This window comes from Corvus cornix, chromosome 2, assembly GCF_000738735.6.
Source record: "Corvus cornix cornix isolate S_Up_H32 chromosome 2, ASM73873v5, whole genome shotgun sequence".
NCBI lineage: Eukaryota > Metazoa > Chordata > Aves > Passeriformes > Corvidae > Corvus > Corvus cornix.
Genome location: NC_046333.1, coordinates 80,972,183 through 80,999,297, shown reverse-complemented (window position 1 = coordinate 80,999,297; position 27,115 = coordinate 80,972,183). Strand labels below are relative to the sequence as shown.

At 39.7% G+C, this 27,115-nt stretch overlaps 1 protein-coding gene across 1 annotated transcript in view; it reads right to left on the bottom strand.

The window, feature by feature from the left end:
• Nucleotides 1-27,115, bottom strand: part of LOC104685886 (death associated protein) — a 54,046-nt gene that overhangs the window by 3,399 nt on the left and 23,532 nt on the right. The window contains exon 3 of the mRNA XM_010393982.4: nt 1,325-1,367. Within this exon, the coding sequence (XP_010392284.1) occupies nt 1,325-1,367 (43 nt within the window). The remainder of the gene's footprint in view (nt 1-1,324; nt 1,368-27,115) is intronic.

The window sequence follows — 27,115 nt, the reverse complement described above, 5'->3', positions numbered from 1 at the left end:
TGTTTCAGTCTGACTCCACTCCTCCTTGTCCTGTCATTCCATGCATTTGTAATTAGACTCTCTCCATCTTTCTTGCAGGCTCCCTTCAGGCAATGGAGGGCTGCAGTTAAGTCACCCCAAAGCCTTCTCATTTCCAGGCTAAACAATACCAGTTCTTTAGGAAGAAAGCAGGATCTAAAACTACTTAGGACTCAAATCTTAGGGGTGGCTGGCTTTCAAGTTTAACATGCTCTTTTAACCAGGTCTGCTGGTGTTAGCTCTCAGGTGCTGCTGTTGGGCAGTCTCAGTTCAGGTGTAACCCATATGTCACTTATTTACCACTGTCATTTCTAGGGTCAGTCCCATGAGGCTTTCAAAAAGCAACAGGAAGCAAATACTATCCGTGCTCAGTGACAGGGGGACAACAGCACCACAACTTCCCTCTTCAGAAAGTGGGACAAACATACCATAAGCCAGAAGCCCCCGGCACTCCATTGGCTCACAGGACAGCAATCTTTCACAGTTTTGTTTTGGTTTTGTTTCAATCACTACATTAACTTGTTAGATTTTGCTTTTTTTTTCTCTAGTCCAAGTTGCTTCCAAGTTTCAAAGATCTCCTCTCCTCAGACTCAACATTTTCTACCTTATCTCCCCTGACGCTGCCAATTAGCCATTCCTTATGGGCCAAGGAAAATGGCATCAGCTCACTCTTTCCACCGATGGGATCTGACACAACCACAGCATCTTACAGTAAACCACATTACAAACCCCAGGGATGTAAGGTAACCATCACATAAAGCCATGATAAAAACCCTGTCACACAATGCACAAGGCAGAAATTACTGATCATATGATTAATGGCTAGTTAATACTAAGGATTTACAGGTCCTGCCTGGTCTTAAAATCCAGGGAATAACACCCTGAATCCCAAGTACCTCAAGGCACATATGGCAGCTAAAACACACTATCTTCAAGCACGTATCCTTACAGGCAGAAGTGTTGCTCTTCATCACAGATCAAGCTACAGCAGCCGTTTAATATGCAGCCACTTCCAAAGGAAATGAATGCAGTAATATCTAGCTTAGATACAAAAAGATGATCCAATAAACTTAAAGTGATAAAATTCAAAGGAAAATTGTGGAAATAATTTCAATGAATAATTTCAATTCCACACAAACCCAGAAAGAATGTTCAAAAGACCTTACATGAATACAGAAAACATAAAGCCTTTTCTCACAAAAGAGAAAGGGGTATGAAAATGATTAATTTTGCTCTGATTGGCGGTAATTCTGAAAAGCTTACAGTAATTTTGCTATGACTGAGAGAAATTTACTGATAATCTTACCCTAGCAATGACACCGGAGATGAACACCGCTGGTTTAGGTGGGCTGAAAAAAATAAGAGGGATTATTTGTACCAGTTATTTAGAAGGTAAAAATGAAAAAGACATCACACATACAATGCAAAAAAAAAGTGGCATTTTTGGCAACTGATTAATGTTTCAAATAGAGAAGACAAATTTCCTCTTCAAATGACTATTGCTTAGTAGAACTTACTGCAGCCAAACCCAGACCAGTAGGTTTTGGCTGCTATTACTTCACATTGATTGTGACAGCAGTAAGAGGCTAGTCCAACAATACTGCTTCTTACTTAAAGCTTAGAGTCTTTGTTTGCATTAGTTTCTTAATCCTCAAATTTTACACATAAGCTGCCAGCAGTAGTTTAATGTAGTAAACTAAACAGTAGGCTTAGTGTATTTGTACTGCGCAATGAAAACTGTAGCTGGACTAAAGTCACTGCTGTGTTAGAGAGTAAAATAAATTTCAAGTTTACATTTGTCAGTCAAATGAATTAGGATTCTGAGTCTCAGAAAAAGCAACACTCAGTACTTTAAATCACAGATTTTCAAGCAGGTAGTCTACTCTCCTACAAGAAAGAGAAACATGTCTGTAATAAAGCGAGTATTAAAAAACATGAAGCAAAGCGTTTCCTGGTTTTTCATCTGCAGAACCTCCATCCACACCAACAGGAAGGGACTCTTCACAGCCGGAGTCCTCTGAAGCTTGGTCAACACAAGCCATCGGTCTCCCTGAGTCACTGATCTCCTGAACTGACCACCTCTGCCTGGAGGCCACAGTACAGCCACATCCAACTGCTTGCCCTGCTGGCATTGCCAGCATCTGAATTACAGACACTCAGCAACCCCAGTGGCTCTGTGGCAAGGAAAACCACACAACTGCATGGAATCTGCAGAAGGGTTGAGACCTGGAGCTCCAGAGAGTCTCCACAATAGAGGTAATTCTCCTGTAAGAAAACCATGTAACCTGAGGCACTGCAAAGGAAGCAGAGTGGGGAGGGGAAGGTGCCCCCCCCTCTGAGAACATCTGTAACTGAGGAGTCAGAGCAGGTGGTTCATTACCTGGACCACAAGAAGGGTTCTACCCTGAAATGTTACAGCTCACAAGGTTGGAACAACACAGAGCAAACACAAATCAAATGACTTATTAGAGGAATGACAGTGATTACTATGATGCATTTTACAACTACACAGCTTGTAAAAATTTATTAACATGATGTTGTGTGAAGACAACAAGCAGCCCAGTATTAAACTTGATATAATGAACTCATAAATATTGTCTGGGCCCTGTTTAAGTCACAGTATTGCTACTCAGTCTCTGAACAGCCTGGTTATTTAACAAGGCTCAGCATCCCTCCTAGAAATTTTTAAAAAGTCAGAAAGAAAAAGACAAGACTAGAAAAGAAGGAGAAAGGAAGAGTTCTGCTCTAAAATACTTCCATGGAAGAGCAACAGTGATACTTCCTGCAATAAGAAATAATGTTTTGATAGCTGTATTAGACTTTTTCAACCTAATTTTCTGTCAGAGCAAACTAATAACAAGCAGAGATCAATAGCAAAACACTTCCTTTTCATTCTAATTGTACCGAGCCAATTAGTATGTTACAGTCTGCATGAGACTTACTGGATGCTGAGTAACAATCTCAAAGAAATAACTCTGACTGAGAAAATACAGATATACTGCAGTGGCTCAAGGTACGATTCACAAACTGACACCATGACATTATAAAGGAAATGAACAGTAAATGGAACAAAAAAAGGTTTGGCAATTTATTCTTGAACTATACATGGAATCTGGCTTTAGTCACACTCAGAGAAACTGGTTGTTACTTGACATTGTGTCATTAACAATACTGGATAGTGAAAAAGTTAAATCAGATGATTTTTTTTTTATGTTCTTAACATGACCTTTCAATGTTCATTATGCTTGAATGATGCATGAAATTCAAATCAACATTTCCCCAACAGAGCCTGTATTTGCTCAATGTGCCACGACCTGTTCACTGACTACCATACTGCATGTATTACCTGCTGTGTGATTCGTAATTCTTGCTTTAAAAACAAGTGCAATGCTCCATGGCTTTGGCCAAAAATGACAACCAGAAGGAATCTCTTGCATAATGGTCATTTCAAACACAGCTTTTACCCCTGCAAATTGCAAAAATGGTCTCAGAAACCCAGGTCTCCTGTTGAAATATCATGCTATTAATACTCAAAGGAACCAAACCTGCAAGTGTTAAGTTTCCCAAGTACATGATAGAGCTGGATAGAGTTAGAATTTTTGGGAGATTTCTGTACTTACTTTAACTTAATTGTATGTTCTTTTGTCTCAGGAATTAGGTTGAAGATCCTGTAAAGATCATTGTCATTTTCAGGTAAGCTAAAATCCAGCCTGGGGTTTATGCTTAAGGTAACTGCAGAAGCAGCTAGCACATCTTTATGAAGAAGATGAAAGTCAGCAGTACCATTTTCCTCCTAAAAACTATATTCTTTAGACACAAAGCACTTATCTTGAACTCTATCATGATGTAACATGTTCAGCCTTGTTTATGCATTGGGTTCTGCGACTGTCTTTAGTTACGCTGTCTTGCAAACACAGATAAGGGCTCTCCCACAGGTGTGTGGTAAGGCACCAAAACACCTCACCTAGGGTTCATGTGGAGCATTCTAGGATAGTGCTGACACATAGGGAACAATCTAACAGGAAGTCAGAGCTGCAAAAATGTATCTACTCCCAGATGCGGCTGGAACAGTTCTCTCAACTTTCCCCCTTGTTTGTCCTCTCCATGGATTTTTGACTGGACTCTTCCTGCTTTATGCTAGATTTCCAGCTTTTAAACAGAAGAACTAATGGCAAGACTGACCTAGCTTCCAGCTTAAGTGCCTCTACCCTCCATCCACAAAGATCTTACAGAAACCCTGGCACTTGTTTCTGGCTGCCCTGGGTCTCCATGACCAGCTGCGAGTGCACACAGTAATGAGGCTTCAGCTCTCTATTTAACTCATTACACAGACAAAATACTTCACTCCTATGGAAGACACACCAGCCTAATAAGAAGTTCATTTCTATGCATTATCCTGTAGCAGGGAAAAAGACAGAAAGCTGGCCAGAGATGCGAATGATTGAGTGTGTCAGCATTTATGTTCATGTCAAAGCCACTGGTTTTCCTTACATTTTTACCAAATTACATTGCTTCAGAAAAAAATCTTTAAAAAATTAATCTTGTTCATTATCTTTGATGATCTATAGAACCAGAACCAGGCCAGAGCATATGTAATCACACATCTATACTAATGAAGAATTCAACAGATCACAGAAAGGCCTGGATAATCAGTCACTGATTCATGCTTTAATTTCATTCCTAATGAGAGAAATCTTTCCACAGATGAACTTTGTCATACTAAATTCAATCTCTACTGCCAGACTTCCAAACCATGGGCTTTTGTGGACCCAGATTAGCTGCCAGGACCATAACTCTGAAATTGCACTCTGAGGCATCTACTGGGATTGCAGTGTTGCAACATTCCTCATTATCTTTCCCAAGAACCTCCTGAAAATAGAAACAAAAATGGAGAACAGGCCCAAGCTATCATTGCTACATTTGTAAAACACTTTCAAGTGCTTTAAATTCTATTGGTGTTTTATGCAAAGCACAACCTACATTTCCAGTATTTTGTAAGCTGTGATGGTTGCTCTGAGGATATACTTAATCTGATGAAAATTGGTTTGACAGATGTTGTTTTGAAGATGCAGCATTTGTCTAGGCATCAGTAAACAAGAAAGCAAAAAAAAATTATTTTCTGACAAAAACTGGTTTAGTTTATACATATATGTGCTTTACAGCTATTTAATGCACATGTTTATTTAAAGTTAATTAATAGCCACAGCTGATACCGTGTAAGGAACAGAGTTTTGTGTTTGCCAAGACTAGTTAGTGTTTGTGTCAATACTTTCAGAGCAAATCCTTATTTTGTTATAACATATGGAGAAAAAGAACACATCTGTTAAGATCCAAGCATTCAGAGAACTTACCCTGATTTTACATGTGTGATGCTGCACCTGTTTAACATCAGGATTCATTTATCCTGACTGTATTCAAATAGAATAAAGGTTTCTATTATTTCATAATACTTAGCTTAAATAAGATCTTTATCTGACATGGAAGGTAAATCACAAAGAAGATTAAATACTTGAAAAAATCATTAACTAGAAGAAATGAGGCATTAATAATACTAAAATCTTATGTCTTCACCTTAGAGGAATTGGTTGAACTGAAGTATGACAGACATGCTGTAAAGACAAACACAGTGACACAGAAGTTACTGTGAAATCTCCTAGAGGCTACAGAACACGCATAGGGCAGATGAGTATTTATCCAACTCCATTAAAATAAAGAAACAGAATAAATCAGTTTTCTAATTTAACAGGGAAATTTACAGTTAACTGTATCTCTATCTATAAATGCAGTGAATGTGCACACACACGTGCAGAGGCTGTGCATGTCTACGCACAGAGGTTACACAAATTCACAGCTGTTTCAGAGTGGTCCCAAATGCAGAACAAAGCAGAGCACATTCCCACCGCTGTGGGGGGGATGAACACCTGCAGCCACTCTGCTGTTTGCAGCACCCAAATTGCCCACTGCAACCCTTACCTGACGGGATGGATTGGATCTAATGCTGGCTTCCAGCAGCAGTTTGAATTGGAGATCCAATCTGGAGGAAGGACTATGAGCACTGCTCACAGTGCAGTCCAAACCAAAGGACTCCATTCGGAGTTGACAAACCAGGAAACATCCCCAGACATAAGCATCGTTCCTGTCCACATGAACATAAAAGCTCCTAAAGTCTCACTGTAGCCTGACAGTGCAGAAGGTGAGTACTCCATGTACACTGATGATCAGAAAAACCAAAATAACATGCCAAGAAAGAACAACAAAAAGCAATAGTAAAAATAGTATTTGTTTAATTTAAAAATAAAAAACCTGTTACCTCAATTAAAATATGGTATTCAGGCCAGGAACACTGGAAGTGAAGAGTTAGAGCAAAAATAAAGACGGAAAAAATAGCTGAGAGAGCAGAGAGAACCTACATAAGGAGAGAACTAAAAACTATTAGCATACAGTATACAAAGGAGTAGGTAATATTGCTCTCATTTACCTTCTTTACAGTATAAGTAGAAAGTGACAAATGCAGAAGACTACATTTAAAATTATTAATAGCAGATACCTTTACAATAGAATTAAATGTAGAACCTCCTGAAAATAAGGCCTCAATCTCAAAATTTCCACTGTGACAACACTCGAAACAGGTTAGCCTACTTTAAAAAGGACAAAACTACATAGATGGAAGGCTTTTGTTAGACTAGGAGATTTTTTTGTCGAAGTATGTTAGATGAAAGTTAAATCATTAAACCCGTGTTAAACTAATCTTCTAGTTGGAATGATTCATATTTATGATTAAAGAATGGGAATGATTCATATTTATCTTTTCATACTCATGGGAATTAACGGTATGTTTTATCACTGCTGATTACCTTTTGCTCCTTTAGGTGCACCTGGCAAACAGATATATGGAATCTATAAATACGTGCTTTTGAAGACTTTGGAACCACAAATTATGTCATCATTTCTAACTATCCAAGAATAACACTAGAGTCTGTAACTGGGTGTTTCCTTGTTGTAATCAAATCATCCAGTGGCTTGTACTGCGACTCATAGCTGGCCTTTAGTTGTGGAAAGCAAAGGAGAAATTTCTGTGACAGACATGGAGAAAGCAAAGGAGAATTCCTGCAAGCCAAAGAGATTGTGTAGCTCCACAGAATCTGGAGTTACACCAAGCTCCCTGACCCTGCAGGCAAAGGCAGCACACAGACAGCACAACCCTTGTCCCTCCAGCACCCCAAAACAGCAGGGTTTGAAAAGTGAGAAAGAAAAGTGAGCAGAACTTTCCACTGACCAGCTTGCCCTTTATTTCCCTGCTCATTTCCAAATAAACAGCATTCACTTTCCTTACAATTTGCTTAGGCAAGCAAAATGAAAACCAGAGATGAAATAATATGATCTGCAGTTACTCATTGATCCCCCAACTGCTCCCTAATGAGAGAAAGTTTGGTGGGTTTTTACCCACATGGTATTCACTCCATGAACAGAAAGTTCCCCAAGTATTCTGAGCAGAATATTTTTTCAGTCGACAAAACTTCATACTTTAATCCTGCCCTTCTATTTCTGCAATTAAAGGTATTGTGTGCAGTTGTTCAAATCATCCAGCTTAATCTTCAAGGTTGTTTGAAAACTTGTATTTTCTGGTTATGAAACATAAAAGTTAACTAGTCTTAGTTTCCATCTAATGCTTCTCTAAAGAAGTCCAGGTATGTCTTTATAGGGGTGCTTATTTGAATTTACATAGTTGCCTTTTGATTTTGGCATTGTCTGCAAAAATAAATTCCAAGATCATTAAAACCACACTGAGATGATCAAAGACACACTTCTCAGCAACAGAACAAAACTAACAAATACCCTGCTCATCAGCTTCCTTGAAAAAATTTCCCGTTGGTTATAATACGTTTAGGTTATTAATTTTCTGGACAGAAAAGTAATAATTAGTCTGACTGACTACCAGAGGGAAATGTTTTAGCTGATTGCATGGGGACATACAGTATCTGATACTCTATGATGATTTATCCTGTTGAGGTCAATTTATTTATCTGCCAGAGCTTTCTGATCTTTAAGATCATCCACAGGATGGCACTGTTGAACCTCAGAGTCTCCTGTACATGAACTAGGGAACAATCTCAGAAACATCCAGGTGCTGCAGCAAATACTAAAACAAGCAAAAAGCAGTACTTCCCCTTGATGACAAATCTTGACGAAACGCAGTACGTACACACACACACACAATTCATCCACATACCTACAGACAGTACTTTGGGGATACAACTTTCTTGTCCACGAGTATTAGGCTGTGCCCTGACACACCCCAAGAGAACAAAATGCCCTAACAGAAAATTTTAATTACTGTTTGTTTTGCTATTCACATACAAGCAAATCGGGTGTCCTGATCTGTTAATGAGGTGGTAAATGACTCGCCATTACATTTAATAGCAACTGATTGACATTCATTATTCTTACATTCACTACCAATGAATTGCAGCATATGGCCTGATTAATCTCACCAGCCTCTCATTCATCTTTGGTTTTAGTGCATGTATTAACCATAAAAGGAAATTATTTAGGAAAGATATCCACCATCTCTTATCTATATTGTTTCACATGATATTGCTATCAGAGAATAAATTTCTCTTTCATGCTGCCTTCTGATCACAAAATGAAGATTTAAGTATTTCACCTTTTCTATAGACTCAGAGGATTTAGAAATAGTCTGCAGCTCTCCAACTTCTGGTTGATTTATAAAGGTTCAGCCTTGTTATTGCAGTATCTCCATTAGCTCTTAGTGAACACCAGTGACCAACTTCTCACATACAGAGACTGCAGCATTAGCCCACTTAATAATCTGTAACTACTTAACTGTGGAAAAAAGAGAGGTATGAAATCTGACATAAAGCAAGTAGTGCTTAAGTGGTGACACAACTCAAAGGAAAACTCTAAAATAAGGAATTAAATAGGGTAGACTTCAAGCATTTGCAAAATGACCAAAGACTGTGGTGCAAAAGGGAGAGAGGATCAAGTCTTCCATGTGTTTGTCAAGTGCTGAAGTGCATCCCCATGCATGTTCCCGTGACAGCAACGCGCTTCCATGCTGACAGTATCATGACCATGGGCCTGCACTGCAGTGTCTTGGCTACAGAGGCACAGGAGCCAGTTGTGGCACTGTTGTGCTCCTCCATCTCTCAGCAGATGAAAGATGGAGTACAACTGGAAGAACAGCATGATGCTGTACTAGGAATACAGGATGTCAGTGTAGTGAGAAAGACACAAGAAGGTAGAAGCTGAGAAAGTGAAAATCTTATCACTTCTGTCCAGGTGAAGCTGTGTTTGTCTCAGAGACACACAGCCGTGGCCCAGAATCTCCCAACCTTTCCTGTTAAGAGTTCATAACCTGAATCTTGCTTTCCAGTGTTTCACAGTATTAATCATTCAGTAGATGGGCACCTTTGCTCTTCTACTGCTTTGAGCAGTTGCAGTATCATTTGTTATTATCCCTAAAACCACTGCAGACATGAAGTCAGATATGCAGGCATCTGCACATGGATAAATACTACATCACCTTCCACATCCACACAACTGTTGTGAGGAGCCTTCTCAACCCAATTTTACACCGTGCATTCTGAATGGTTTCCATTCCACAGTCGCACCCTACTGTTATGTGAAGCTCTCCAAAGCAAACGTCTCTGCCCACAGCATAAAGGACCATGAAGAAGTTCTGACCATTTCAATAGGCCACTCCTAGGGAAGCTCTGAACACAATAAAGGATGTGGAAGGTCATGAAGATACTCTGGTAGTATCAGATCCCAGCTGAAGATTGTGTAAGCTGACTCTTCTTGGCCAAGAACTTGCTTTAGTTCAAACCCTGCCAAAGTTATTGACACAATTTTCCCTTCTCTCCAGCGGCAAGTGGAAGAATAAATCATGTCATCCAGACATAGAAAATATTCTTTAAGTATGCAATTTTATATTCAGAGCTCACATAGGAGCAACAGAAGATGGAATTAAGAAATGTTTTAAACTTAACAGCTTACTTTTAACAGCAAGAAACCCCCTAGTCCCTAATACACTTTGCCCAGCTAAGTTTCTACTGCGACACAAGACAAGGAACAAAGTTCTCCCAAAGGGATTCAGACACAGGTGCATCTTTGTTTAAATGAACTTAGTGAAGTGCAATTTCTCCACAGAGAAGCTGACCTCCACTGACCTCAGAGGAAGCAACCACTCAATTCCTCTACTACCATTGCTACGCCTGTGCTGAGCGGCGGCCGTTTTCCATCTAGAAACATCCAGTCACGTAAACATTATCAGAACAGGCTGTTTCTTCCTTCCATACTCATCTTCAGGGTTTAATTTAGAAGGTCAATATCAGATATTACTACAGACATCTGCAAAACTTCCACTGTCAATGGGACAGGGACTTGGTGCCATGAAAATACACAGAAAATGACGCTGATGAAATCAATAGCAATGGGATTCAAAGCATTGCAATCTGAAGGATGTCAAGAGGAGTTCTTAGGCACTAAGCTTTCACTCTGTGTGAAATAAATGTCTAGCTTTGTAAAGCGATAATAGAAGCCATGACAAATCAAATGGGTACAGATCAATGTGCTGTTAAATCTGAATATAGTTCTAAAGTAGTACCCATTCGTTTCAATGGGATGTAGAAATCTTAAAGCAACTACAAACTCCTGAATGTCAGTACCAATAGGGATTTTTCTGTTAATCAAACAAGAATGACTGCTACATTTCTAGTTCAATCTCTTAGAAAACCAGAAAGTGGCAGATCTATTTGTCTGAATGGCTTTTAAATGCTTTAATAACAGCAAAAACAGTTCATTTCCTTAAAGAAGTACTATAACACCTGCAGGATAGCAGGTGACCACCTGGCAGCATTACCTTCTACCATACAGAGCAGAGTTAGATCACATTTTTTCTGTTTGTGATGCACATGTAGCTTTGCTTCTTCACTTTGTTTCTATGGGACAAATAGATGAGCCTCTCTGAGGAATGAAAATAAAACATACATGCACAGTCTCAGCTGAGGTTACATTTATTAAGCAGCAGCACTACTGGTGATACTTTATGCTGTGAGTTTGCGCTAGTATTTTATACTGGTCATTTCCATGCACAGCACAACAGAAAAGAAAAAAGATGCCTAAAAACGACTCACTTTGTCCACTACCTGGTGGGACAGTTGTGGCTGGAGTACTGTCTAAAGCTACATTTCTATAGTTCTAGCTGAAGGGTGTCCTCAGCAAGAACAGTTTTTCCAAAGCAACTGCCTGGATGTTACAACAAGTGACAATATAATAATGGGAGCTGACTTAAGAAATCATTACTCACCTTTGAAAAGTGTACCTATCTAAGTATGAGCTTATGTTGGATTAGCAAAAATAACCATACCATTCCTCTGTATGCTTCAAAAACCTGTTTCTGCTATCCTGTGTATATCTGGACATAGAAACATTTTAATTAATGGCTTTTTATTTACTAATGAAGTGAGAGTTGCTTTGTAGAAGCCTAATAACATGCAAATGCAGAGATTTCTCACGATTCAGGTAATTTTTACTCTTATGTAGTTCAGTGGAGTCCCAGTACACCAGTGTGAAGATTACTGAAAACATACAACACCACAATCAGATTTTCAAGCAATTAAAAAGTGAAAATAGCAATTGTCACAATAACTACACCATCTATCATACACACAACCAATTTCTAAACACTACATAACTTTTGTTAATGTGGTGTGACTCACAGTTTATTCTCTTCAAATTTTCACATTTGGAAGAAACATTTTGTAAATATGAGACATTTCTACTACAGGAATGTATTTTCCATTATTTATCTCTTGGTTCCATTATATTTTCTTATTTCCCCTCCCACCATTAAGACTCATCAATATGCTGGGACACAGACTAAACATCTGCGTAATGCTGACTATTTTAAGAGTTCAGTATAAAACACATTCCTGTTGAGTTTTCATTACAAAAGCAAGTGGTTAGAGGGAGCTCAAGATCTACAGGAGAAAGAAGCAGAGGAAATTTTTTAATGGTACTTTTTTGGCAGGGGATACAGGGAGGTAACGATCCTGTTCTTCTCTAACAGCCTTTTAGCCCCCAAGGGCTTGATCCCAAACCAGTAGTGTTTTGGGTTGTTTTTAATAGCAACACATTAACTGTGCAATAGTGGCAAGTTAATCACCAAACTGCTTATCTTCTATGATGTGATGACTTTGGATAACGTATTTCCGAAGTTGGTGCTTTCCTGAGAAAGCACCTCTGTAACTTCCAGCATAATCACTTCACATGTAAATACATCAGAAATTTGGAACTTGTAGCAACCAAATTTTGCTTCAGGCTGGAGTGTAAGATGATGCACTGCCTGATTCAGCTGAACTCTCCTGAATTCACATGATCTTAGAGCTCAAAACTTTTGCAATGAGAAGTCTTAAAAATACTTTAGAGGAACAACAGCACCAATTTGGATCTTATCATTCTTCCTTTTTTAAAATCAAAGACTCAGGGAGAAGATAAAAGATATACTGCCCTGGGATTGCTAAATCAAAGAACACAGGAAAGGATTCAGATGGCTATCCTGCTTTCATCAGAAAAATGTATCATGAAAGAGTTTGAGAGACAGAGTAGAAATCACTCTGACAGAAATGCATGTATCTGAGAAAGGTCTCAGATTCCATTAAGGCTCTACATTCTGGTCTGATACCTTACAATATAGATAATCTTAAAAAATTGCTGCCCACCCCCCCCCCCCAAAATCCAAGTTTTCATTTAACTGAGAATCAGAGGTATTACTCAGATGAGGGCTGCAAAACATAAAATAGCAAAGGTCAGTGGAATGCAACAATGCTAGAAGTAGCAATAATGTATTTTGGGAATTGGTGTCTATCTGTGGTCACTTCTCAGTCTCCAAGTGACTTCCAAAGCACCTACCCACGTGAGGTGCAAGTAAGTCGTGAGGCCAGACTACATTTCAGGCTGCTCAGACACAAAAAGCTGTGGTTCAATGAAAATCTATTCTCTGACAGGGGCTGAAAAAACCCCAAACACATGTATTACTACAGCTTTGGTAACAACCAGATAGCTGTGACCTCAAAAAGCTCAAAATAACAACACAGTCTGAGACATTTACTGCTTGTACTTGTATTCATTTACAATCCTCCTTTTACATTATTTTCTGAGATCACATTTTATAAACTGGTATGTGTAAATTTTTGACCAACAAACACATTTGCACACTCTTTTCATGTCAAAAGCCTATCCATTCATTCTATCACCACAAAAAAGCAAATAGAGCAGGTGTAAAGTGAATGTCCTTAATTCACCAAAAGGCTAAATAATTTTCTAGTTTTCATCCTCCATATTTATGGAAAAACTTTGTATTAACCAACATGGCATTTCTATTATTAACCTGCACTGTCAAGAGAGGAGACGGATCTCTAGTGTATTCTTGCTCTGAGTACTTGCTGCTATGACATTAAAATTGACAGAAGGGTATTGGGCTCCTGTCATATTTATTTAAAATCTTCATACAGAAGAAGCCCATAGAGACATACCCTAAGCACCCAGATGACAGCAATGCTATTGCTGCTACATAATGGCCAGCTGCAAACTGAAGTTTAATTTCATTTTTGCCTATCAGAGGGATCTCTTCTACTTACTTCCAGTTGTAAAGAAATGTCCATGAATTTTACAACAGCAATCCTCATTCATAACTGTAACACATGAAAAGAACTAGAAAGTAAAGCGTACAGAAGCTTTAAGGGAGAAAAGCAAGTTCTGTTGTGAAGCTCTGCTACAGAGAACAGTAACACTTCCTGATGCAACCTAGAGAGGGTAATAGCACAGGCCAGAGTTCAGAAAAAACATGGTGCAATCGTGCTACTTGATCTGTGAGTGGAAGTAAAAAGAGAAGGGTCTGTTCTTCCTAGGTTCAAGAGTTTTGTGAATATTGGGCAGAAGTACAGTAGGGGAGGAAACTGCAAGGAGAGGGAAAGGAAAGGGAAAGAGCAAGGGGAAGGAAAAAAAGGAAGGAAAAAAGAACATCCTCTTCTCCAGCAGTACTGCTGAATAAGCATCAGGAAAACTTCCTAAACAGTGGAAGTGTAAGCTCCTATGACAGGCCCAGATAACAGGGCAGAAGAGATATCCAGAGATATGCTCCATGTCAAGTTATCTTATTTTGTAGACAATAGTAACACTAGAGAAAGCCAATGAAAAGACAATGCAAAGATGCCACTGATCTGCTATGAAGTGCTCTGATGTAGGTACCACAGGGTATCAGTAACATGTTGCTGTGGGGCTTCCTGCCTCATGCAGAAAAAGGGCTCAACCATGACCTTGTTAAGCAAAGGGAGACAACACTGGTGCACAAATATTCTTTCTTCTCCCCCTTTTCTGTGTGGGTGGGCTAAGTATAATCACATGTATGCAATTCTCCCCCACCCTCTTCCCCCCCCCCAGTTTTATAGATGTGACCTGGAGAAATGATGGAAGTGTTTTATAGCTTATGCAGAGACAAGGAGCACTGCCATTCTTCTCAAAGACCATCAAAAGATAGATTTGCAACTCACGTGAAAAGCACTGATAAGCTATCAGCAGTAATGAACCACCAGGCATCTATGGGTTAATTTTGGTACCTATGCTATTTCCTGAAGCCTAGTTTCTATACAGACCACTGGAGATCCTCAGTTTTTTTATGACTCAAAATGTTATGACTTGAGCATTTGAAAGAGGAAAGCCACAAGTCTCCACAACAGAAGAAAAATGCATGGGAAATTGCCTACTGTCTGTATCTGTCTGTGCTGGCACGACACAAACCGCATTGTGTGACAGAAAGCATCTACCTAGCATTGTGTCAAAGGGAGAGCTGTGATCACCCTTGGAAGGGGCAGAAGTCATGCTGATTTTAGCCTGCATTCGCTTTGCAGAGCTTCAGGTAACAGACCGGTGTTAACACTGAATGGAAACACTCCAGAAAACATGAGCTAAGCCAATTCACTATTATGGAAGTCCAGTCTGAAGTAATTCCTGTCTTTCTCTAGGTCTCACAGACTGGCAAGCAGCCTCTCATAACTTTCTCATAAACCACTCAATGCTCAGAAAGTTTCATTTTTATTTCACCAAATGTTATCTCACTGTCACTCTTGGCATATGAAGCAATTTCATCAGCTGTTACCATTTCTTTTAGGTATGGTAATCTTGAGGAACAAATTAATTAAAAACTTAAACCAGACTGACAGGTGTGACTTCAGTAGCAGTTTTTTAATGGAAATGCCTATTTAGAACTTCAGGAAGGCTTGTAATTACTTCAGGTAGGTCAGGTTTTAGATCAAATCAAAATACTAACATAGCAATGGAAAGGTGTAATTTGGTGGTGTTTATGTCCTTGGAAAATCTAAGGAAACTCAGTATCTCAGCTATTGTGCACATAATGCAACCATTTCAAATGCAGTTTGTAAACTTGAACTCTGGCTATTTTCATTAATATACTGTGCTGCATTTTCCAGAGGGCTTAGGCCTTCACAAATGTGACTGATTTAAACAGGACCACCTGTACCTCTGAAAACTGAGTGAAGAGTATTAAGTAGGGTACCTGCACTTGAGAAACCACTTCTGAATTTTCAGTAGAATGTGTGACTGAGCCTGCAGAACCACTATCACAGAAGCGTGACAGAAGAGAAATATCTGATATAATCCTCAGGGAAAATATGAAAAGAATTTGAGCACAAATTAACACATAAACAGGATAAGCCAAAAGAACCAGTTGTTCACCATCTCACACATGCTTTTTTACTATAAACAATTTGGTTGCAATGACAAGGAAATACACTATTGTTCAAAACGTGGACTTGACAGCCCAGAAGATCATAATCCTTTTAAGCACAGAACAGGCAATGCAAGCCGAGGCCAACTCAAACACCATTCCTAACGTGACCTTGTCCCTGAACCTGCACTTCAGTATCTTCCCTAGTGGTTTATCTGGCTGCATCTTAGGCTTAGTTAGCAGTGCCCATGAACAGATGCCAGGCCACTGATAACACTCCCATCACTGCAGTGATGTTCTGGGTCAGGGCTCAGGACAGGCTGTCTCTCTGGAGGTTCAAATGCCCATGGCAGTTGCTTTGCCCTGAAGATCACCGGCTCATTCTTCCTTACATGGAGCATGTCATTGTGTATATGTCATTTTTTTGCACTCATCTGACACTGGCAGTCTACTGATCAGAACTCTGGTTACTTTGGACCAATACAGCTGTAGAGACAACCAAGACCTGGTTCCACATTGTGCCATCAAATAGTTTATAAGATGTGGGAATGACTGTACAAGGTCACACTCTGAAAAGGCTAGATGGCTCTCCTGGATCATCCAGTGTCTAGTATGTGTTGCTTTGGTGGCTCCTCCTGGACAGCAGCACAAAGGACAAGTGCTTCCTCCAAGATCCCTCTTACTAGAGGTCTGCCACTACACTTCAGATAGAAATTTAAAAATCAGTCTCTGATTATATCACTTCTTCAACCTAAGAGAGTCTTGGAAACACTCATTCCTAACCTATTCTCTGGACATACTATTTACAGAGTTCATAATCCAAAACTGCCTTCAATGATTTGGGAACTAAGAGCCTAGTCTAGACAGTCTAAAAGACAAACAACACTGAAAAAATGAATAGAACAAATTATGGAACTGTAATTACAGAGCCCTCCATAACAGAACCACAGAAGGGTTGAGGTTGGCAGTGACCTCTGGAGATCTTCTGGTCCAAGTCCCTACTCAAGCTGGGCCATCTAGAACAGGCCGCCCACAACAATGTCCAGGCAGCTTTCTATTATTTCCGAGGATCCAGACTCAAAAACATCTTTGGGAAATCTGTGGCAGTGCTCAGTCACTCTCACAGGAAACACTTTTTTTTTTTTTTTGACTGATGTCTGGAGGGAACCTCCTGTATTTCAGTTTGTGCCCATTGTCTCTGGTCCTGTCTCAGGGCACCACTGAAAACCACCGGTCTCCCTTTTCTTTGTGCCCTCCTTGCAGGTATTTATACATATTGAAAAGCTCTCCCTGGCTCTTTCAACCTCTCTTCACAGCAAAGGTGCTCCAATTTCTTCATCATTTTTGTGGCCCTTCACTGAGTTGCCTCTCTTCAGTAGCTCCAACTCCCTCTTGTACAAAGGAGCCCAGAACTGGACACAGTCCTCTGGCATATCAGCCCTTCCTCCCAGTTTTGTGTCACATGCAAACTTGCTGTGGGCAACTCTGCTGCATCAGCCAGACCATTAATGAAGATGTTGAAGAGGACTGGACCAGATCCAGTACTGACCCTAGGAGTACACTACTAATTACTGGCCTTTAACTACACTTCTTCCACTGATCACGGCTCTCTGGGCCCAGCTATTCAACCAGTTTTCAGCTGACCTCGCTCTACTCGTCCAGTTCATACTTCATATCCTCGTATTTCATATCCTTACAGCAGACAGCTTTGAAAGCCTTTCTGAAGCCTAGGTAGACAATATTGAAGGCTCTCCCCTTGCCTATCAAGTCTGTATTTTCAGTGCAGAAGTCTATGACTTCCCTTTGATGAATCCACGCTGACTTTCCTTTCGCTTTCATGTCCTTCTAGTACCCGAAAGTAGTTTCCATGATTAGCTGCTCTATCAGGATGTGAGATGAGGTAGACCAGCCTGTAGTTCCCTGGCTCCTCCTGACTGCCTTTTTTTAAGTGCTTATAAACACTGGGAATTTTCTTATTATTTTTCCAAGAGTTTCTATTAGGTGCTTCAAGAAAGCAAAAAAGCTATTATAAGGGTGGGACTGAAAAGTCAAAATTATGAATAAGATATTTTATTCTTCAAAAGATTTTAACTTAGCTGAACCTTTTAAGTGTCAAATATCGTTCCATATAAAGCATTTGAAACTTTTTAAGTTGAGACATAGACATCAGATTATGCAGTGATTATCCTGAAATAAATACCAAAGGTAATTGCAGAACTATGAATTCATGAAGTGATCAAAATACCCACATTTACATTTTATGGTTTAGAATCAACCATGTGCATATACATTCCTCTAGGAAAAACAGCAGAATAGTGAATTTCAGCAATATTACATTTTGCTATAGATATGGTCTTAAAAGTTACTATCTACCAAAATAGTTTTTACGTAGTGCTATTGCACAGTAGAATTCCACTTCCTCCTTCTCTGCATTTATGAAGTCAACTTCTGCATAAAACAATTCAACCATTCTAATATAATGATCTAACGGCCGAGAAACTTCCAGGGTATGGAAACTTCAGGATTTATTATATGGAGACTATAATATTGGAACTAAGCAGCACATGCAACACTAAAAACATACTGTACCACTGATACGAAGGCTAGACAAATGTTGAGCTCCTAAAAACGGGAAGATTCATGTAAAATTTGTAGAACATAGACAAACTGGAAAACAATGGGTCTCTGCAGTCAACACTGTTCATCTTCACAGAAACTGTGTGGATTAAGAGACATTAAAAACTTAACAGAAGACTGGTGAATTTGTGACTTGGCAGCAGCTTAGTCAAATCCCATGAAATTTAACTTGTAAATGGCTTTTTTTCCTTCATTAGCCTTTTTACCCTAAAATAAAGCTGCCCAAAGGTTGGCTACTTGCTGTTTAATCCCATTTTGTGGGAGACTAGAATCATAATAGAGGAAACAAAGTCTCTGTCAAGAGTTACCACAGTAAAATATCAATAAAATTACTTTAAAAATCCAGTTCTGAGAGCAGAGAATAGGGAAACACTGGCAAAAGTGACACCCCAAAAATAATTCTACATCTGCAATATGTAAACAAAGGCAAACAAATGAAATTAGAGCCTAGGAGCTGCCTTTTATTTTAGTGGGCCTGAGATGCTTCACCCTGTTTATAGCTTGGACACAGAAACCTGCAACATCCCCTTTAAAAGGAATACATAATACCCTTCACATCAAGGTTGCTTTGGCTGAGATGAATTCCACAGCTAGGAATAAATGCACATTTCATAAATAAGGCAATACCAAAACTTTAAGTAACAGTTTCTCCTACTCTAAGACACAGGGCCAACCTTTTTCCTATTGAAAACACAAAGCTTTTAACCAAAATATATTTCCCTTTTTACAATGATACAGATATCTGGACCTTAGGCTTTCTACTTTTCTATGTGCCCAGGCCTATTAATCTAATTAAAAGAAAAATCCAATGCATAGCCAGACAATTATTCCTATGCTTTAGTTTGACAGCATTCGTTCATTTACTGCAGACAATTTCAACTATGAGAGCTTCATCCAAGATAATGTCCATCTCTGTAAGAATGAATCCCTTATCCATGGCAAGATGAGCTCTCCAAGATGCTGTTTAGTTGCAGCAGACTCATGATAATCTCACGTTCTATATTATCATCATCTGAATTTCAAAAAAACCCCAGCAAAATTACCTCTGTTTCTCCCAGGATACCTTAAGACCAGCAAACTGATTAGCTAAGGGTTGTTTTCTAGGATCAACTGGTTCTTGCAATTCAGCTGAGGGAATATGAATGCAAATAAAGATTTTGAAGAGATGTACAGCAAGAGTCATGGGGTGGGACTCACATGACATTACTTACTTGAACACCTCTAGCTATACTTAAGTCAGAACATATTACCTCTTAGCTTATAAAATCATCTTGCTTTTCTTGAAATATTCCTGCTTGACTGATAGCTGAACTGAGTTTCAACCAGGACTTGACTTCCTCCACAGCAATGAGGCTGTCTACCCTCTGCAGGTAGAAGTATCTACTCCATGAAGTTCTGATCCTCTGGAAAACAGGGATGTAGCTTAACTCTTTGAATAACTATCTTCAAGGGAAGATCAGCTGCTCTGCCATATTGAGAGTGAAAACAATTTTAAGCAGCTGTGGCATTGCCACAGGGACTCTCAATTGCCACTTGTTTGCCAAGAACATTCTCTTTGGCATTTGTGCATGTGGTAAAAAAATGAGGTGTTGAGGTGACAGTATTGTTCCAATGATGGGACACAAGTAAAGCAAGATGTGCAGGAATCTTCAGGTGCAAAACAGAAGTCTGAGTATCTCAAATACCTAAAGGTTCACAAGACCAAGAGGTGATCTAAATTTTCAGCTCTGTTAGGAAGTCTAATGAGATATACCATCTGTGCTTGCAGACAAGGCATTTCTGCTTGCAGATATCTGCTCTGCATGGCTAAGGCAAAGCAAACACAGTTTAACCTCTACAAGATTTCTCAAAGCTTCAAGAGCCAAATGAGATTGTCCTGCAATTTTGGCAGACAGCAATATCCCCAAAAACAACACATAAAATACCAGCTATTCTTTATCATCATCGCTTCTATGAGTTGTCCCTACTATACAAAGGAAAATCCCAGGAGATCCAAGGGCAGAAAATACAAGCTTCACAGGCCAGGCAGGAACAGATATAGACAAAAAAGACTAAAGATTGGGATTTGTGAAAAAAGAGGCAAACACACCTGAAGGTACACTGGTGAGAAACTTGACATACAGTAGTAAGTTATGAAATACAGGCTATAGATGATGAGGCTCATGAAGAGATCAGACTAAATTTTACAACTAATACACCTGATTTCTCTCCTGTATTCCTGGTGAACAGCAAGCTGAACATAAGCCAGCAGCCTTTTCTAGCAGCCCATAAAGCTAGCGTATTTTGTGCTGGAGATTAACCCACTCTGCTGAGTGCTCACTAGAACACATTTGGAGTAACGTGCTCAGTTCTGGGCCCCCAAAACATCAATACAGTAGTGGGAGCTCAGGGAGGGCCATCAGGATGCTTAGGGTGTTAGATCACTTATCCTGTGAGGAAAGGCTTGGGGAACTGGATTTGTTCAACCTGCAGGAAACAAAGGCTTTGGGAAAACCTAACAGCAGCTTGCCAGTGCCTGCAAGGATATTACCAAGAAGACAGAGCAGGCTCTATACAGTGGTGCATGGCTGCAGGATGAGACAGCAGGGGTAAGCTGATAAAAAGGGAGATTCTGTGAGGAAAATCTTGCCATGAGGACAGTGGAGCAGAAGAACAGGTTGCTTGCAGGGATTGTGTAGCCTCCATCTCTGGAGATTTACAAGACCTGGCTGAATAAAGCCTTGAGTATTCATTCTGGTCTGAGCTCTGGTTATCCCTGCTTTCAGCCCACACTAGAGATCTCTCAAAGCCCTCTCCAACCTGAGTTATCTCATGATCCAGAGCCTGGACTGTGCCCTTGGATGCTATGGCTTGTAAGAAGCTTAGACCTTTAAACCAGGCAATCTGCACCTGGCAATTGATTTCTAATAGTGACTAGTTGCAAAAGTTTAGCAGAAGTGCTGATGACTAAATTAAGTTCAAAGTGATCACTTTCCTGCTATTCATCTCATCAACAGTTCTTTGTCTCAATCTGTTCCCATCAATTTTGGCAATTGGATGAGAGATTTCCAAAGTCTCACCATGGCCTTTGGTGTGTCAGCACACATCTGAAACCATCTTCAATTAACATACACTCCCATCTAGCACGTAACCTGGTAGAAAACAAAATTCTGCTAATGGTATGTAAATTGTTCAAAATGAAAGAGGCTGAGAAACTGAAAGAAAAGCAGCATGAAGGTGTCTGCAAACTGGATGTTACTTACTGGAATTCAGATGATTCTACTCAGTTTGTCTACTAATAAACAGAATTCACAAATTGCACTGAATGCTCAAGTCACTTCTCTTATGTCACCCTCATATAAATCCGTCTTTCTTCAGCAAACAGAGCAGACCTCTGGTGATCAATGAGGATTACACAAGAGGTGCCCTTGCTGTTGCAAAGGGTTTAGCAAAAAAGCTAGGGAATTCTCAAGAAAGAAGACATCTAGAAGTAAAGAAGTCCAGTCATTTCCCGGAAAATATCCCAAAGCTATACTTAGGAAATCACAAAATCATATTTCTCACAGATGAAACTTTCTTCTTTGTTTTTAATAGTGTCCAACTTGAGATGTTTAATTCAATGGAGGAAAGGCCAATGCAAATAAAGGCAACAGGAGCTACAGCTGGAAAATACATGCAAGCTAAGTATTCTAATATGATTGCATCTTAGGGTCAAGCTGGCCAGCCCATTAATTATACTCTCTGCACTTTAACTTCAAACTTGGCTTCTTCATACCTCAGGAACGGTTTAAAAATAAACTGATTCTGAAAGCACCACTTATAAGCACCATCAAAAAGCCCATAAGGAAATTACTCTGAGACTGCTGTGAAAAAAGATTTTTAAAGTGTAATAAATAGGAACTAGAGCCACAGGAAATTCAATGGGTATTATAAAAAGTTGGGCAAGTAGCTTCTTAACGGCATCAATTCTGTGGAATAAAGCAAATTCTGAAGAAAACCTGGAGAGTTGATCATGCAACTAAAGTCTGTCAGCGAATATATAGATGGAACAGATTTGATCCCAATCCTTAGGTTTGGGGGGATTTGTTTGCTTGTTTGAAGACTTACTGTTATATTAAGACAACTTTAGAACATATGGAGCTTCTGATTGGTATCATTTCAGTGTGATGGTCTAATAATTAAGAGAAGTTAAATCTGAAACAGTTGTTATTGAATTCTCAAGTCTGAAAGAACTGACAGGTTTTCTGCAGCCCCCACTGCTTTTATAAGAAAATGCCAAAACAAAGGTCAGTGAAGGTTAAGTTGATTTCTTTTTTCCAAGCTCAGCTCAGCCTACCCTAGTAATATTATTTAGGCTGAAATCTTTCTTGTAGCAGGGTAATGAAAAGGGAGAAAGCTTTTTATGTTTTTCTGAAGACTGCTTTCACAAGGGGTACAGGGCTGCACACAGCTCATTAGATGGTAAGCCTATATGGGACTAAATCTTCAAGTTTACCTTTAACAAGTGAAATCGGAAAACAGATTTCATCATACTAATCATCACACTGATGACATTAGCTACTTAAGCCAGAGGGTAAGTCATAGCAGCAATGAGCTGTCATCCTCTGCGCTGGCTAGCACTGCATGCGGTAAGGACACTGCTAATATCTTGTGTCCAGTTCCTGGCCACAAAGGAGAAGGAGCAGAAGTGTTAGAACCAAATACATTTTTCTGCACTCCCTTCTGTTTCTCAAGGTTAACCCCTTCTGCTACTCTAGTAAATCTTGATTTTGATCTCCTCCTTCCTCTCCCTCTTTCTATCCAGCTCTTTATTTATTTCAGTAGGCCTACCACTCAGTTTTCTGCCCTATCTCTCACACTCAAGACAAACACCTTCCCATTATCTTTTCAGACAATTGCAATCTTTTCTTTCCAGAGTCTCCTATTCCTTGACCTACCCTTCCTTGTCCTAGAAAGATATTCATCCCCTCAGGATCTTTAATTCCTTTCCCTTATTATCTAGCTCTGACAATTACTGCTTGGAGACATTAGTCCCTGGATATTTCTACAGCCAGGATGCTCTGCTGATTTACATCTTGTTGCAGGATCAAAAAACAACTTCAGAAAACAGAACATTTCCCTGCTGCCACTAACCAGTACCCCTCCGGAGATGACAGCAGATTGCAAAAAGAGAGAAAAAAACCAATTCCTTAAGAAAGAAACAAATTCTTACACATATTTAGGAGTCAACTCAACTTGAAAGTTTTGCTAAAAATCTTTCTTGATACTGTTGTGCAGTTTTGGCTGCTGCCACAAGGCAAGAGCCAATAAATGTTAAATGACTTCTTCAGAAAATCAAAACAACTGCTGGAACAAAGCAAAGAGAAGAAACTGGTGCAGCAATAAAGACAGCTGCCTACAACAATAGTCCTTAGTCCAGATTTGTGCCTGAAGTCCTACCTTCCACTGCTTTTTCTGTTTCAAAGCCAGTCTCACAGCAGTGTACAGCAAGCTGCTTTTAGTTTTTGAGAAAGAGACTGCATTCTGTGTCTGCCCAAAAGGTAATGCCTAATTACACCAGTCTGAAGCGATAACAATAAAACTTTGATGATTCATTCAGTTGGTCCCAAGTTTATCTATACGATTTGCCAGGCAGTCATTTTCAGTCTTCACTTTGATCAGAAAAAGTGACCTTGCTGTCCTTTTAATATCAGCTGTAAAATAAGCTTGCAATTAGTTCTTTAAAGTTCAAGTGATTCTAATGAAATCTCTTATGACCAAAAATGCAAATTAATTCTTTAGTTCTACATCTCAGTAGTTTAGGGAATTTGGATTGCTCTCTGTCCCGGATATGCTTCAGTAGGGAAGAAAATGTTAACAAAACCAAAACCAGGATAAACATACTAACGTTGCCAGAGCTAGCAATATTTTTATGCCTATGTTAATTAGCAAAGATTATGAAACAAGAGTACAACAGTTTTTAAAAGCATTTGATGAAAAGAGCACAAGATCTTGCATTATTTCTCCATAAGAAAGACTTATAGGCAGCTGTTCCTAAAAACATGCATGTTTCAGCTCTTCCTTTCTCATTAAGTCAAACAACACTTAGATAATAGAGCTGAAAACGATTTTTGGTACCAGTGTATTTATCGCGTTTCCCAGCACATCAAGCTGTCAGACTAACAATTGGTTTCATTTCAAATTAAACCTGACAGGCAATCCCTTGGTGAAAGAACACACACTAATTTAACTAAAACACATACCTCCTCTCTTTCAAAATACTGCTTCCATCAAGCACACAGCTTCTGTGAACTCTTCCTGCTAGGTGGGACTGCTCTTCCTGTTATTCCACAAATTCTTACAGCAAGCCTCCTACTTACCCTCAGGTTGTAAACAAAACAAAGGTTTTCTCCGCTCCCTAAGGAAGCGGACATGAAATCCAGACTTAGGTGTCTCCATCATTCACTAGTGACCCTGCTAATAATGTATAGGAAACAAGAAAACTTCTCCTCTATTACCCTGTTAAATAAGGATGGCAACCCTTCTGAGGAACCGACATTCAATAAGCAAAACACCCTCTACACTTCATTGCTTTTCCTCAAACAGATTCTTCATCTATCCGTGCCCTTACCCTTTTGCAACTGAGGTCTACAAAGTGCCTCCAGGACTGAGGAACAATAGCCAAAGTCACGCAATAGGAACACTTGATGTTTAGCTACCAGAAACCAAAGGACACTAAAGGACAGCTGTCTTCCCATATCAAATGAAAAGAAACACTCCAAGAAATGCCAGGAAAATCAGCCTTGAAGACTTGGTATTTTTAATTCAGTATCAGTCAGTGTTCCCTTTCCTTCACAGCCTCATCTTGCCTCAGGAAGAGGTGTCAGACATACAACAGCAAGCAAACTGTACCAGAATCTGCTTATAAGGAAATTTCTTCCTACTGTATCATATGAAGGCTGGTATTTTTTAACGAAGATGGTTTATACATAAATGAGACTATAAACATTGCTACTCTAAATCTTTCTTTTTCAAACCCTCCAAAGCTCTTGTTTGCAATAACATCAAATCTCTAGGTCAAATGCACTTCAGTTAAACATTCTTTTTTTGGTTGGACTTATAAAAATACAGCAATGAGCTATTCAGTGGTCTGAAATTCCCCCCTCCCAAAATATAAAAAAACATAGGCACTACCTGTAGACACAGAACCACCAAATGGTTTGGGTAGTAAGAATTGTTTAAACATCATCTAGTCTAGAGAACCTCCTCTGCCATGGGCAGGGACATCTTTAAGGCTGCTTTAAGCAATCAGCTCAAGGTCCCATCCAACTTGATTCTGAGTACTTCCAACAACGGAGCAACCACTACTTCCCTGGGCAACCTGCTCCAGTGCCTCACCACCCTCACAGTACAGAATTTCTTCCTAATATCTAATTTAAACCTACCCTCTTTCAGCTTAAACCACTGCCCCTTGTCCTAACTGGTCCTATTAAGAAGTCTGTCCCCATCTCTCTTGAAAGATCCCTTTAGAAGATGAAAGGCCACAGAGAGGTATCCTGGGAACCTGCTCTTCTCCAGGCTTAATAATCACACCTCTCTCACCCTTTCCTTGTAAGGGAGGTGCTCCAACCCTCTCACCTCACTTTAGTGGCCTTCCCCTAGACTGACTCCAGCAGGTCTGCATCCTTTTTATCTTCTGAGTCCCCAGAGCTGGATGCAATTTTCCAGGTGGGTGCAGACCAAGGTACAATTTGCCTTCTGGGCTGCATGTGCACACGTTCAGCCTCTCATCCACCAGAATCCCCACAAGTCCGTCTCTGCGGGGCTGCTCTCAATCCATTGATCACACAGCCTGTGTGATGGCAATTGTCCCAACCTAGGTGCAGGACCTTGCACTTGGCCACGCTGCACTTCATGATGTTCACACTGGCTCCCCTCTCCAGCCTGTCAAGCCTGCCAATCAACCTCAACTCAGTCCTTCTGCTCACTGAGAAAGGAAGTGCCAAATCATCTGGCAAAGCTGATTTTTAAGCTGATTTTTTTTTTTTTTTAAGAAACTTTGAGTATGTCAGACAGATTTTCATAACCTCCTCACAACACTCTTGCAGCATATTTTGTCGAGGAAACTCAAGTTCAGCAGCTGTGTTTAGTGCATGCCAGGTAATGAAGAACAAAATCATGCTGGACTTGCATTTAAAACCCAAAACTCCACAACTGATTAATGAACTTCAGTAGAGATCTCAACAGAGCAGTGGCACAGATGCAGAAGATTACTTCATAAATATTTTAAGGAGCTGTGCACTGGATACTACTTCTGAGTGGGCCCTGATGGAGCATACAGCACCACCTGCACTAGGGGTCAAAGATCCTACGTTTAAAGGCAGGTAAAAAAAAGGAGAAAATTTTTAAAGCTGGTGCCTCCACACCTCTGCTTACCCTAGGAGTGTAACAGCAAACTGACTGCCTTGCAGGGCTCCTCAATAATATCTTGTCTCATCTCAGCTGGCTTGAGTACAACCCAGCTTGAAGTCTTTAAAATGTTCCTTGTCCCTGAAGAATTTTTCCATACATTACGCAGAGCAGGAAACAGATACCCATGGATAACAGCTCAAGTGGCCTCTAGGGCAAAAAAAGAATTGCCTGCAATTTCTCTTGGATGATCACAGACAGGTGGGAACACAATCCAACAGTTTTCATAACCAATTTTTTTTTTTTCAGAGATTGCTTACAGGAATG